We start from the raw sequence: 13,311 nt of genomic DNA, 5'->3' as shown, positions 1-13,311 counted from the left end.
GTGGCCGTGCCGGGAGCGCTGCGCGGGGGCAGGCAGGGACCCTGCGCCTCGTGCCCAGCGCTGCCCCTGCCTCTCCCAGGACCTCAGCGAGGACCTGGTGTTCGCCAAGCCCAACATCTACTGCCACTTCGCCCAGGGCATCGGGGAGCCCAAGTACCTGCCGGTGCCAAGCTGGCCGTCGCTGAACAAGCTGCTGGGAGAAGCCTTAGACAACTACAACGAGGTCAACGCCGTGATGAATTTGGTGAGCTCCCTGCTGCGGGACGCCTGCGTCAAGGCAGCGCGTAGGCACCGCTGTGACATCGCTCCGTCAGCTCCGTGCGATTAGGGGCGTTCACAGCGTTTGGTGCAGTGATTCAGAATATTAATCCTTCTCTTGTGTTTTCTTTAGGTGCTCTTTGAAGACGCGGTGTCTCATATTTGCAGAATTAGTCGGATCTTAGAGTCTCCCCGAGGGAATGCGCTGCTGGTGGGAGTAGGAGGCAGCGGGAAGCAAAGCCTTTCGCGGCTGGCAGCTTACATTAGCTCTCTAGATGTGTTTCAGATGACGCTGAGGAAGGGATACAGCATCCCAGACCTTAAGGTGAGTGCAGCTCTCCTCCCACGCCTCCTTGGGCGGCGCAGCCCGCTGGCAGGGGCAGAGCATGCAAACGCTCTGCAGCGAGCCCTGTCTGCGGTGGGCACACCAGGGCACCCTGCTCTGCTCTCAGCCCTGTGCATGTCCGCACTGCCTGGGCTGCACAGAGGTGCCTGCTGAACACCTTCAGGTCCCGCTCCCCACAGCCACAGTGTTCCCGGACCAGGGGATGGGCAGGAGCAGCCCATAGGGCGGGTGCAACATGGGCAGCCCCATCTGAGCACATGGCATCGGGCACCTTCCCGAACACAGCCCCTGCCTCCCCGAGGGGCACCAGGCGGGTCGCAGGGCACGTGGCGTGGCGCTGCCCCTGCACAACACCGGGCACCGTGCCTGGCAGCCACCTGCACCCGTCCTGCTCCAGAACGGCCGCGGGTCTGACTGCTCCTGTCCCCTGCCCAGCTGGACATCGCCTCCCAGTACATCAAGGCAGCCGTGAAGAACATCCCCACCGTGTTCCTGATGACGGACTCCCAAGTTGCCGAGGAATCGTTCTTGGTCCTAATCAATGACTTCTTGGCATCCGGGGAGGTGCCAGGGCTTTTTCAAGATGATGAACTGGAAAACATTATCAATGCCATGAGGCCGCAAGTGAAGTTTCTCGGATTGCAGGACTCAAGGGAAAACTGCTGGAAATTATTTATAGAAAAAGTCAGGCGTCAGTTAAAGGTAGGTGTGCGCCCACAACGGGTGTTTTGCAAGTGCTCTGACGTGCTTAATCCAAAATCTGTTTGCAAACATGACATGGAATATTGTGGTTTCATTATGCTGTAATGAGTCCGAGTGAAAGACATTTTCAAAGCCTCCTCAGCCAACTGCAAGCCCCGCGGCCACAGGGGCGCAGCTGCTGGCGCCCACGTCCTTACCTCGCGAGCAGCCTCCTGGCACTCGCAGGGAGGCCAGCACCGGCACGGCGGCTGGCAGAAGGACCGGCGCTGGCCCAGCCCCTGCTGAGCAGAGCAGGGCACGCAGCTGCACGCCGGCCCCGGGAACAGGGAGGGACTTTAATGGGTGGGAGGCAAAGCCTCGTTCACCAGCGCCGCCTGCAGCCGTGGGGAGCAGGCGGCACTGTGTCCGCAGCCACCCCACTCAGCAGCACCGCCTGCCCAGGTGATCCTGTGCTTCTCCCCCGTGGGCTCCACGCTGCGGGTGCGGGCGAGGAGGTTCCCTGCCATAGTCAACTGCACAGCCATCGACTGGTTCCATGAGTGGCCCGAGGATGCCCTGGTGTCCGTCAGCAGCAGGTTCCTGGAGGAAACGGGGGACATCGAGGTGAGCGCCGCAGGGGTCCCGGGTCAGGGCACACCGCGCCGCCAGGGGAGCAGCAGCTGCATTCTGCTCCCTGCTCATTGCAGCGAACCCGGGGATGGGGAGCGGGGACAAGCTCCCAGCTGGCGCTGGTGTCAGAGGCTGCAGCCTCACACGGTGGGACGAAACTTTCATCCTTAATAAGACAGCAGAATTAACAGCCAGGAGCAGCTTTTCCACAGTGCAGCACAGTCTGACCTGGGTGATGGGAGTCTGGGGAAAACCAAAGCAGGGGCTGAGAAGGAACGTTCGTGTTGTGACCGCCTGCGTTTTTCAGCCATGCGCTGTGCTGCTGTCGTGAAGCAGCACTCTGCCTGCCGGCTTCTGCCGCTAGATGCGTGGCGAACATTGCACAGACTCTCGGCTTTACCCCTCGTGTGTGTGCCGCAGCAGTGCTGCGGGGTGGCTCACTGTGTTGTTCTGATGCAGCCCGAGGTCAAGGTCTCCATCAGCCAGTTCATGTCCTACGTCCACACCAGTGTCAAGGAGATGTCTCAGATCTACCTGGCCACGGAGCGGCGCTACAATTACACCACACCAAAGACCTTCCTGGAGCAGATAAAGCTCTACCAAAACCTGCTTTCTAAAAAGAGGAGTGAACTCATTGCCAAGATCGAGCGGCTGGAGAACGGCTTGACGAAGCTGCAGAGCACGGCGTCGCAGGTGCCTGCTCCCCCCCCGGGTGGGAGCGAGCTGGGCAGCGAGAGCTGCGCGCTCAGCAGAGCTTGCCCTGCAAAAAGCTCCAGGCTCGGGTGATCGGCTGCCTCGGCTGCTGGGGTGGGATCGCACAGGCAGCAGTGCAGCCCCTACCAAAGAGCTCAGCACCTCCCATGGGAGCACAGCAGTGCAGGGCTGCCGGCCGGGGGTTCCCACAGGGTGGTCACAGCGGCCGGGGATCCGAGCCATGCCGAGCTGCTGCTGCGAGGTCGGCAGGGCTTGGTCGGCATCCGACCCACTCCCATCCTCCATCCAGGTGGACGACCTGAAAGCCAAACTGGCGATCCAGGAGGCAGAACTGAAGCAGAAGAATGAGGACGCAGATAAACTGATCAACGTGGTGGGTGTTGAAACGGATAAGGTCAGCAAGGAGAAAGCCATCGCTGATGAGGAGGAGCTGAAGGTCCAGGCCATCAACACGGTATGCAGGCTGGGGCAGCACCGTGGCGCTGTGACCGTAGCCAGCAGCAGGCACAGCTGCTCACCCTGTCCCATCCCCTCGCCTCCCCAGAACGTGGCTGAGAAGCAGCGAGCCTGTGAGACCGACCTGGCAAAGGCAGAGCCTGCGCTCATCGCCGCCCAGGAGGCGCTCAACACTCTCAACAAGGTGTGAGAGCCCCCGGTGGGGTGCGGCTCCCCAGGGGTGCCGGCACGGCTCTGGGACCCCAGCCCTGCCCTGTGCCAGGCGATGCTCAGCAGCCCCTGGTCCCTTCCCAGAACAACCTGACAGAGCTGAAGTCCTTCGGGTCCCCACCCCAAGCGGTGGTGAATGTCACGGCAGCCGTGATGATCCTGACAGCGCCCCACGGCAAGATACCAAAGGATAAGAGCTGGAAGGCGGCAAAGGTCATGATGGGAAAAGTGGACACCTTCCTTGATGCCTTGAAGAAGTTTGACAAGGAGCACATCCCGGAGGCATGCCTCAAGGCGTTTCAGTGAGTGTCACCTAGGAAGGACCAGCATGGGGCTGGGGACAGACAGCTCTCCGAAGGGCCCCCGGTGACACTGCCTGGGGACAGCCCTGGCCACGGGCACACCCAGGGGCACCAGCCCCGCTCTGCCACAGCTCTAACTACCCACTGCCTCCCGCCCCAGCCCGTGACAAAGCATCCTCACGCACCTCTGCTCCGGAGACCCTGAGCAGCACCCGGGTTTGGGGACAGGGAATTGGCAGGACACTGGTGCTGACTGCTCAGTGCCGAGCACCAAACCCAGACACAGGCTCTGCCCTCCAAAACTGCACCCGTGAGCTGCACAAAGCGGCACGGGACAGGAGCCCCCTCTGGCCTCGGCAGGGAGGCTCAGTGCAGCGTGTTCTCCCTCTCCAGGCCCTACCAGTCGGACCCCAGCTTTGATCCAGAGTTTATAATGTCAAAGTCGACGGCCGCGGCAGGTCTGTGCTCCTGGTGTTTAAACATCGTCCGCTTCTACGAGGTGTACTGTGACGTGGAGCCCAAGCGGCAGGCGCTCGAGGAAGCGAACGCAGAGCTGGCAGAGGCGCAAGAAAAACTCAGCCGCATTAAGAACAAGATCGCAGTAAGTGCACGCTGCCTCCCGGGCAGTCCCCATCCAGGGCTGGCTGCTGGAGCCCGTGGCTGTTTGCCTTGGCCGGCGTCCACCGTGGCTCCAGATCAGCCGCTAACCATTCAGCTGCGGGCCACGGAGAGATGCCAACAGTGAATTAGAAAGATTCTTACCATTTGCACGGCCCGGAGTCCAGGTGCTGTGTCTTCTCAACAGGGACTGCGAGCTCATTAGTGTCTGCAAAGCTTTCTCCCAGCCTGCAAGCTTGCTGCAGTTGCATTTTGTATGTGTGGGAGCTAACTGTAAATGTGTTGTCTTTTGAAGGACCTGAATGCCAACTTGGCAACTCTCACCGCACAATTTGAGAAAGCTACGGCCGAGAAAATCAAATGTCAGCAAGAGGCTGATGCAACTAACAGAGTCATCACACTAGCAAACAGGTACTGCGCAAGCACAGGCTCCAGCAGCGTGGGGCTGGGGGCAAGCAGCCGGCACTGCCCGCTGCTCCCCGCCTTGCCTCGCTCCCTCCGACCAAAGGTCGATGCCAGAATCGGGCCCCTCGCTTCCCCCAGATTAAAAATCCCCACTTGTGAATTGGGCCAGAAACTCACAGCAATGCGGTGGGGCAGGATGGTGCAGCCGCGGAGCTGTGGGCCCTGAGGCACAGCCCGAGCTTCCCCCCTGCCAAATTCACAAGCAGAGCTGGGTTCATCGGACCGGGCACGCGGCGAGGGCTGCGCTGCGTGTCCCGGCTGGGTCCCTGCACTGTGCCGGCAGCAGCCGCCGTCTGCTCCAACCCTGCAGGCTCATCGGGGGGCTGGCATCCGAAAACGTTCGCTGGGCTGAGGCAGTGGAGATGTTCAGAGAGCAGGAGAAGACACTGTGCGGGGACGTGCTGCTCATCTCCGCCTTCGTGTCCTACGTCGGCTACTTCACCAAGAAGTACAGGGCCGAGCTGATGGAGAAGTACTGGATCCCCTACCTCGAGGCGCTGAAGGTGAGCGGCTGCGGAGCCCCCCCCGGGCTGCTCTGCCCCCTGCCCTGGCACCGAGGGCTCACGCTGCTCGGGGGCCGGGCACCCAATGTCCCTCCATGGCAGGTGCCCATCCCCACCACCCCGGGGCTGGACCCCCTCAGCCTCCTCACCGATGCTGCCGACGTGGCTGCGTGGAGCAACCAGGGGCTGCCCAGCGACCGCACGTCCACCGAGAACGCCACCATCCTCTGCAACACCCAGCGGTGGCCGCTGGTCGTGGACGCCCAGCTGCAGGGCATCAAGTGGATCAAGAACAAATACGGGGGGGGAGCTGAAAGCCATCCGGCTGGGCCAGAGGAGGTGGGTGCGGGGGCGGCTGCCCTCCCCCTGTGCCCCACGGGCTCTGCACACCCACTGGAGCCCAGGCACCTGAGAGCACCGGGGGCCAGGGTGTGCTGCAGGGTCTGGCTGGGGGGCATTTGCCCGACGTTGCCACGAACCCCCCCCCTCCTACCTGGCTGCAGCTACCTGGACACCATCGAGCAGGCGGTTTCTGAAGGACACACGCTGCTGATCGAGGACATCGGTGAGACAGTGGAGCCGGTGCTGGACCACCTGCTGGGCAGGAACACCATCAAGAAGGGCAGGTTGGCACGCACACTTGCGTCTGGTGGCTGAGGAGTTGTACCCGCTGGGAGACCCACTGCTGCCTCAAAATGTCCATTTATGCCCCATTTGTATGACAGCAGCTGGGGCCAGATCCATCCCCCATTCACATGGGAGCCCCTGGCCACACTCCTCACTTTTCTCATGGTTTACACTTGTAGTTCATGAGACTTTGGGGATGTTCTGGTCCGCTCAGTCTGGTTCATTTAGTGATTTAAGTAGAGCATGTTCCCCAGTGCACCTGCAGGATAAAGCCTGGTAAACCAGGAGCAGAGAAACACATCTCGAGGGGCTGGAAACAGCACATGGATGGAGGGCTTCTCTCTTTGAGGAGTCACTGCCAAATATACAGAAATTAATCTAATTGCCCGAACAGATACATTAAGATAGGCGATAAAGAAGTGGAGTATCACCCACGCTTCCGCCTGATCCTGCACACCAAGTACTTCAACCCTCACTACAAGCCCGAGATGCAGGCGCAGTGCACCTTGATCAACTTCCTGGTGACCCGCGAGGGGCTGGAGGAGCAGCTGCTGGCCGCCGTGGTGGCCAAGGAGCGCCCGGACCTGGAGGAGCTGAAGGTGCGGGGGCTGTGGGGAGACGGCTTCTCTCTGCTGACCGATTCCTTTGTGTGCTCTGGGGGCTGGGGGTTGGCCGGTTTGTTTTTGTGGTTGCTTTTGCTTATTTTATTGATCTAGTGGTCTATTTATTTATTGTTTGTGGGTTTTGTTCTCCCCGCGCCTGCCGCCTGCAGTGCGCTCGCTGCTGCGCCCTGCGTCCGTGCGGCCGCGCTTCGGGGGCTTCGTGAGCTGGGGCTGTTCTCTTGCGGACACAATGCTCAGGCAGCCAGTACATCCCCTTGTCCAGGGTTGTGCTTGTAAACAGAATTTATAATTAATACAAAAGAAGATAAAGCCAGCAAAACTGCTAATGAGCCGCAGTCTACAGCGGGCTCTTTGTTAGGGAGCTCCTAGTGCAGATCCTGGCCAGCAATGCCGGGGGGTCACCGCAGGCTCTTGAAAGAGTCACGGCCCTCCTGGGCATTGGTGTTGCAGGCAAATCTCACAAAAAGCCAGAACGAGTTTAAGATCAACCTGAAGGAGCTGGAGGACTCCCTGCTCGCCCGGCTCTCTGCCGCGTCAGGGAACTTCCTGGGGGACACCGCGCTGGTGGAGAACCTGGAGACAACGAAGCGCACGGCCATGGAAATCGAGGAGAAAGTAGGCGAGCTGCCCCCACGTCGGGAGCAGCGGCCCCGCGGGCACCAGCAGGGGATCGGGCGCTGCCTCGGGATGCGGCAGTAACACCCTGCTCGTGGGCCTCCAGGTGAAAGAAGCGAAAGTCACAGAAGGTGAAATAAACATTGCCAGGGAGAACTACAGGCCAGCGGCAGAAAGAGCATCCCTGCTGTACTTCATCCTGAGCGACCTCAACAAAATCAACCCCATCTACCAGTTCTCTCTAAAGGTGAGCACAAAGCGAGGCGGTAATTGATCTGTATGGGGCAGGGGGTCCGGGGGATGCAGGCGGTTCGGTGTTCCAGCATTTGTGCTTCCAATAAAGCACCCAGAAGCACAGGTGCTGAGCCCACCCCGGCTCTCCATTAGGCATTCAACGTGGTCTTTGAGAAAGCCATTCAGCGAACGACTCCGGCCGAGGATGTCAAGCAAAGGGTGATCAACCTGACAGATGAGATCACCTACTCGGTCTTCATGTACACTGCACGGGGACTCTTTGAGAGAGACAAACTCATTTTCCTGGCCCAGGTTGCCTTCCAGGTAATACAAGCAAATGCATCAGGCTGCTGTTGTTTCGTATCTTTTCTGAATTTGTGTTATTTTAGACACATTCTCCTACTGCTGTGCTGCCACTGGAGGCTCAGGAGCTTCTTGCCCGGTGCATGCCGGTGCCACAGGGCTGCAGGCTACCGTGCGGCAGCCACAACAACACGCTCCCTTCTCACCAGATCCTGGCCATCAAGAAAGAAGTGAGCCCGCTGGAGCTAGACTTCCTCTTGCGCTTCCCTTTCAAGGCCGGCATTGCGTCCCCTGTGGACTTCCTGCAGTCCCAGGGCTGGGGAGGCATCAAGGTGGGTCCTGAGTTCCCCGTTGGTGCTGGTGCGGTCCCAAGCGTGGTGTGGCAGCGGGTTCGGGCTGAGCCGTGGCACCCAGGGAGGGAGCGCAGAAGCCAGCACCGGCTGCAGGTGGTGAGAGGCGGCTCCTCCCAGCCCCATGAGACAGGGAAGGAGCAGGGGCAGCGGCGCTGAGGACGGGCGCTGAGTCCAGCCACTGCCTGGCGGGCTCCAGAGGCGGCACCTCGCACCACGCTCACTGTGCCCTGCCTTTCCTGCTCATGCTAGGGGAGGGCGTAAGGGAAAATGGACAAAAGATAGCTCTCAGCAGCAAAACAATATTTATGGTCAAGTTGTGTTTGGCTGCAGTTTGGGCTGTCATCGGTAGCAGCATCCCCCCCCATGTGCCCGGCTTCTTGTCCCATGAGGGTACATCCCAGCCATGCCCCCACATTCAGCATCCCCATTCCACTGGCACCCTGCACACCCATGGGGGGACTCAGTCCCCTCCTCACCCTGAAACAGCCGTGCCCAGCACCGGGCCGCTCTCATGGTGGCCAGGGCCCCTCTGCGGCACCGCGTGCCCGGCACTGCCGTGACCCCCGAGCCGGGTGGAGCAGAGCCCAGTGAGCGTCTGGTCTTTCCCTGCCGGACCCGCAGGCCCTCTCGGAAATGGATGAGTTCAAGAACTTGGATAGTGACATCGAGGGCTCAGCAAAACGATGGAAAAAATTTGTCGAGTCTGAGGTGCCTGAGAAGGAGGTGTTCCCGAAGGAGTGGAAGAACAAGACGGCCCTGCAGAAGCTGTGCATGCTGCGGTGCATGCGGCCGGACAGGATGACCTACGCCGTCAGGTGCCCAAAACCCGCCCGGCTTGTGCAGCTCGGCTGCTCCCCGGTGAGAGGCCGCGTCTCCAGCCGGTGCGTTTGTTCCCGGCTCACATGCGGGGCTTTGCTTTTCCGTAGGAACTTTGTGGAAGAGAAGATGGGCAGCAAGTTTGTGGAAGGAAGAAGTGTTGAGTTCTCCAAGTCATACGAGGAGAGCAGCCCCTCCACACCCGTGTTTTTCATTCTCTCCCCTGGCGTCGACCCTCTGAAGGACGTGGAAGCCCTGGGTAAGCTGGTTCCTCAGCCAGCACCACTCACAAGGCTCTGGGTTGGTGCTCGTTTAATGGCAGGAGCCGCACAGCCCCATCTTCCTAACAAAAACGGCATCGTGGCCGTCTCCTCCCCGCCCCAGGCAGGAAGCTGAACTTCACCATCGACAATGGGAGGATCCACAACGTCTCGCTGGGGCAGGGCCAGGAGGCGGTGGCAGAACAGGCGCTGGAGGTGGCGGCCGAGCAGGGGCACTGGGTCATCCTGCAGGTGGGTGGGGGCTGCCCGGCCCCGTGGCACCGCGATGCCCCGGGAGCTGGGGTCCCAAACGCAGCCCAGCTGAGCACGTGGAGGCCAGCAGCACTGCAGGCCCGGCACGCTGGTTTCTCAGCGCTCCCCACGTTGCGGCAGCGGCACTGCCCGGGTTGCTGTGGCATCCCCAGCCTGAGTGGCACCGCATCGCGCTGCAGCTGCTCCCTGCGGAGGGCACGGCAGCGATTCCCGAGGTTGGGTTTCAGAGCACACCGTACAGCAGGGCTCTGTGTTGCAGAACATCCACCTGGTGGCACGCTGGCTGGGCACGCTGGAGAAGCGGGTGGAGCGGCACAGCATGGGCAGCCACGCCGACTACCGCGTGTTCATGAGTGCTGAGCCGGCCCCCAGCCCCGAGGCGCACATCATCCCGCAGGGCCTGCTGGAGAACGCCATCAAAATCACCAACGAGCCGCCCACCGGCATGTACGCCAACCTGCACAAAGCCCTCGACCTCTTCTCCCAGGTACCCACACCCTGCTCCCCCCGCGCTGCCCCCCACTGCTGCCAGCTCCCCTGGTCCTGGCCGCGCAGCCCCGGGGCCGAGCCCCCGTCGGTGCTGTGCCACGACCCAGACCCAGGCACCGTCACGTGGGCACTGGGGAGACCGGAGCCCCTGGGGCTGCCGGGGCTGGCAGGCTGCTGGCTTGCCCCAGAGCCGGGCAGCACCGCGCTGCCCCAGCCAGCCAGCCAAGCATGTGGGGGGGGTGAGCCCGAGCGTGTCTGTGTGTATAGATTCCTCATTTTGTTAATGAACAATCAAGTGTAATAATTAACCAGCCAGAAAACCTTTAAAAGATGTTTTGTTGTTGTTGTTGTTGTTGTTTTTTCTTTTCTTTATAAATTTACTCTCTTCAGTTTAACTTTGCTATCACCTGTACATTTGCTTCGACAGACAGAGGGCTGATGGTGATGCTCACTTTTTCACTTGCAAGCCCAGTCTCACGTCTTCCACTGCAGGACACATTAGAGATGTGCAGCAAAGAGATTGAGTTCAAATGCATCCTGTTTGCACTCTGCTACTTCCACGCTGTGGTGGCAGAGCGGCGCAAGTTTGGTGCTCAGGGCTGGAACAGGCCTTACCCCTTCAATAACGGTGACCTGACCATATCGAGTAACGTCCTGTACAACTACCTGGAGGCAAACCCAAAGGTAAGGGCCATACAAAGCAACCGTACCTCAGGGGAAGGGGAGGGGAAGGGCAAAGCACCGGTTTGCTGCACGAACGCCTCCTCTTGTGGGAACTGCAGCAGGGCTGCGGCACACGCACTGAGCACGGGCTGGGAGCAGAGCACACACGGGCTCAGGCCCCTGGCTTGGTTATTTTTTTTTTAAACACGCCGTTCTACCCAGAACACAAGGCATGCCCCAGGAATGGCAGGGCAAGGAGCAGGCTTGGGCTTCCCACCCTGAGCGGCGTCCTGCCCGGCCATGCCCTTCAGCTGCGCGCACTGCTGACCCCAGTAAAGCCAGAGGCAGGGTGCAGCAGCGCCGCGGCCGAGCCCAGACGGGGACAGGGGCAATCTGTGGGCGAGCACAAGACACCTCCGTGGCCACAGTCCCGTGTCCTGTTCCCCTTTGCTTCTGCAGGTCTTGGGGCAGTCACATCCGTGGGTCAAGCTGAGCTCGTGTGGCTCCACAGCAACACATGCAGCTGCCCTCACGTCCTGCAAGGGGCTTCTTGGAGCCCCACAGGCACCAGGAAGCTCACAGGGAGCATCTGTCTCCTTGTAGGTACCGTGGGATGATCTCCGGTACCTCTTTGGTGAAATCATGTACGGTGGGCACATCACAGACGACTGGGACCGCCGGCTGTGTCGGACTTACCTGAGCGAATACATCAGTGCAGAGATGCTGGACGGGGAACTGTACTTAGCTCCAGGGTTTTTGATCCCTCCCAGCTTGGATTACAAGGTAAAATAGCCCTCTCTCAGCACAGGCTGTGGTAATTAGCATTACAATTTGCTGTGGAAAACCACTGCTCTGGATTAAGGCATGCTAGTCAAAGTTCCCTTGTGCAAACCAAGAGGGAATGTAGGAAAAAAGGTTGTGCCTTTTCAATCCAGTGGAAACAGGCAGAATCACTGGAAAAATAATTCTTGTGGCTGGTGTGGCAAGGAAAAGGCTTATTTAAGACATAAGTGGAAAATCATGTTAAATAAGCAACGCCAACTAGCTGTGAAGCACCACCAGCAGAAAAACAGTGATGCACTTTCAAGGCTGAAGTGAAACTGCTCAGACGTAAGTACCCACTGCGGCGACATCAGTAACTGCCTCGTGCTCAGGGCTACCACGAGTACATCGATGAGAACCTGCCCCCCGAGAGCCCCTACTTGTACGGCCTTCACCCCAACGCAGAGATCGGCTTCCTGACCGTCACGTCGGAGAGGCTCTTTCGGACAGTTTTAGAAATGCAGCCCAAAGAATCGGACGCTGGAGGAGGTGCCGGTGTCTCCCGAGAGGAAAAGGCAAGTGCAGCTTCTGCTTCTTCACAGCGAACATGGGCCACAAGGCCACAAGGGGGCTGGCTGGGGAGCGCAGAGACAGGCCCCGCACAACCACCCAGAGAATGCAGGCAGCAGCGACAGCCGATCCCTGCCAGCGCAGGAGAGCACAGAGGTGCACTTCCAGCACCGCAGCGGGCTGCACGCTGCCAGCCTGGCACAGGGGGAGCTGCCAGCTCAGCGCTCACGAGCTGGATGCTCCTCCAAGGAGGTTTATGTGAGTATGTTTGCACTGGGTTTGTGACCGTGCCCTCCCTTCCCGTTGGTACTGGCAATGTAATTGAAGCAAGTGCCTCAGCCCTCTACATTGCTGCAGCAATGCCACCGCAGCCAGGGGCCTGAAGCCAGGGCACGCAAAGTGGTGGCCACGGTCGCCCTCAGGGCCATTGGCTGCTCTTTTCCAGCACCTCTGTGAAACCCCGAGGGCAGAAACGCTGCCCGCCAGTTCGTGTGTGTTTATTTAACATCAACACACGGTGCAGTTACAAAAGGCAGCAGTGTTCAGAAAGGCTACTCCAATAGGTAGAGGCGTGCCAAAGGCAAAGCGTGGCTCACGCAGCATCCTTAGTAATTTCCACTCATGACGACGACTACTAAAAATACAGACTTTATTTTTTTTTAGTCTTCCTTCTGACTCCTTGGATTTTACAGTTGAATTTCAGTAACCTTAGCTTGAGATCTTATCTTCCTAGCTCTCAACAAAGAGCTGCAGCTTTTTAAGATTCAAGAGTAGTTCGTAAAAGTGTAGAGAATTACTGACAGAGGAGGAAGCACAGGAAAGCACAAAGGCAGAAAAAGAAAAATCTTACTATCTTAATTGTTAACTTGCAGCATTTTTTCCTTAGATAAGAGTTTTATGGTCTGTTCTTTCCAGGTGAAGTCAATGCTAGATGAGATCATTGAGAAGCTGCCAGAGCCATTCAACATGATGGAGATCATGGGTAAAGCGGAGGACAAGACACCGTACGTGGTGGTTGCCTTCCAGGAATGCGAAAGGATGAACATCTTGACCCACGAAATCAGGCGCTCTCTGAAAGAATTAGATCTGGGACTAAAGGTATGCATTTAGGGAGCTGGCTAAGACCACCTCTCCTTCCCAAATAATTCCTCGTGATTTGCAAATGGCTGTTGCTTGTTTCAAACCCCGTCTTGCACAAACCCCTTGGCTACCGTTGCTCCCGCTCTTACACATCCCATCACGTGAGGTACAGTCCGGCAGTACCAGCCCTGGGCTTTGTACTGGGGTTGGAATCAAATACTTCCATCAGTCTTACTTCTTCCAGATAAAACTGCCCAGACTTTTCTCTTTTTTAAAGGGAGAGCTAACGATTACATCAGATATGGAAGAGCTGGCGAATGCTCTCTTCTACGACAACGTGCCCGAGTCGTGGACGCGTTACGCCTACCCCTCTCTTCTTAGCCTAGGAGCGTGGTATGCAGACTTGCTCCTTCGCATCAGGGTGAGCAGATTTCTTTTGAAAGTTAAATCTTGTGGAACA

General features: G+C 58.9%; 1 protein-coding gene across 1 annotated transcript in view; it reads left to right on the top strand.

Annotated features, from left to right (window-relative positions):
• Positions 1–13,311, top strand: part of DNAH17 (dynein axonemal heavy chain 17) — a 35,758-nt gene that overhangs the window by 20,573 nt on the left and 1,874 nt on the right. Inside the window, 28 exon segments of the mRNA XM_035312585.1 lie at positions 80–244; positions 392–583; positions 1,040–1,306; positions 1,748–1,909; positions 2,375–2,608; positions 2,919–3,083; positions 3,174–3,269; positions 3,380–3,597; positions 3,991–4,198; positions 4,511–4,626; positions 4,991–5,183; positions 5,286–5,483; positions 5,485–5,522; positions 5,687–5,809; positions 6,205–6,409; positions 6,884–7,048; positions 7,155–7,295; positions 7,436–7,606; positions 7,795–7,917; positions 8,560–8,753; positions 8,865–9,013; positions 9,139–9,266; positions 9,547–9,774; positions 10,269–10,460; positions 11,043–11,222; positions 11,594–11,776; positions 12,687–12,869; positions 13,129–13,272. Of these exon segments, the coding sequence (XP_035168476.1) occupies positions 80–244; positions 392–583; positions 1,040–1,306; positions 1,748–1,909; positions 2,375–2,608; positions 2,919–3,083; positions 3,174–3,269; positions 3,380–3,597; positions 3,991–4,198; positions 4,511–4,626; positions 4,991–5,183; positions 5,286–5,483; positions 5,485–5,522; positions 5,687–5,809; positions 6,205–6,409; positions 6,884–7,048; positions 7,155–7,295; positions 7,436–7,606; positions 7,795–7,917; positions 8,560–8,753; positions 8,865–9,013; positions 9,139–9,266; positions 9,547–9,774; positions 10,269–10,460; positions 11,043–11,222; positions 11,594–11,776; positions 12,687–12,869; positions 13,129–13,272 (4,761 nt within the window).

This window comes from Oxyura jamaicensis, assembly GCF_011077185.1.
Source record: "Oxyura jamaicensis isolate SHBP4307 breed ruddy duck chromosome 18 unlocalized genomic scaffold, BPBGC_Ojam_1.0 oxy18_random_OJ166, whole genome shotgun sequence".
Taxonomy (NCBI): Eukaryota; Metazoa; Chordata; class Aves; order Anseriformes; family Anatidae; genus Oxyura; species Oxyura jamaicensis.
Note: the sequence above shows the minus strand (reverse complement) of the source record. Positions and strands in the feature narration are given on the sequence as shown.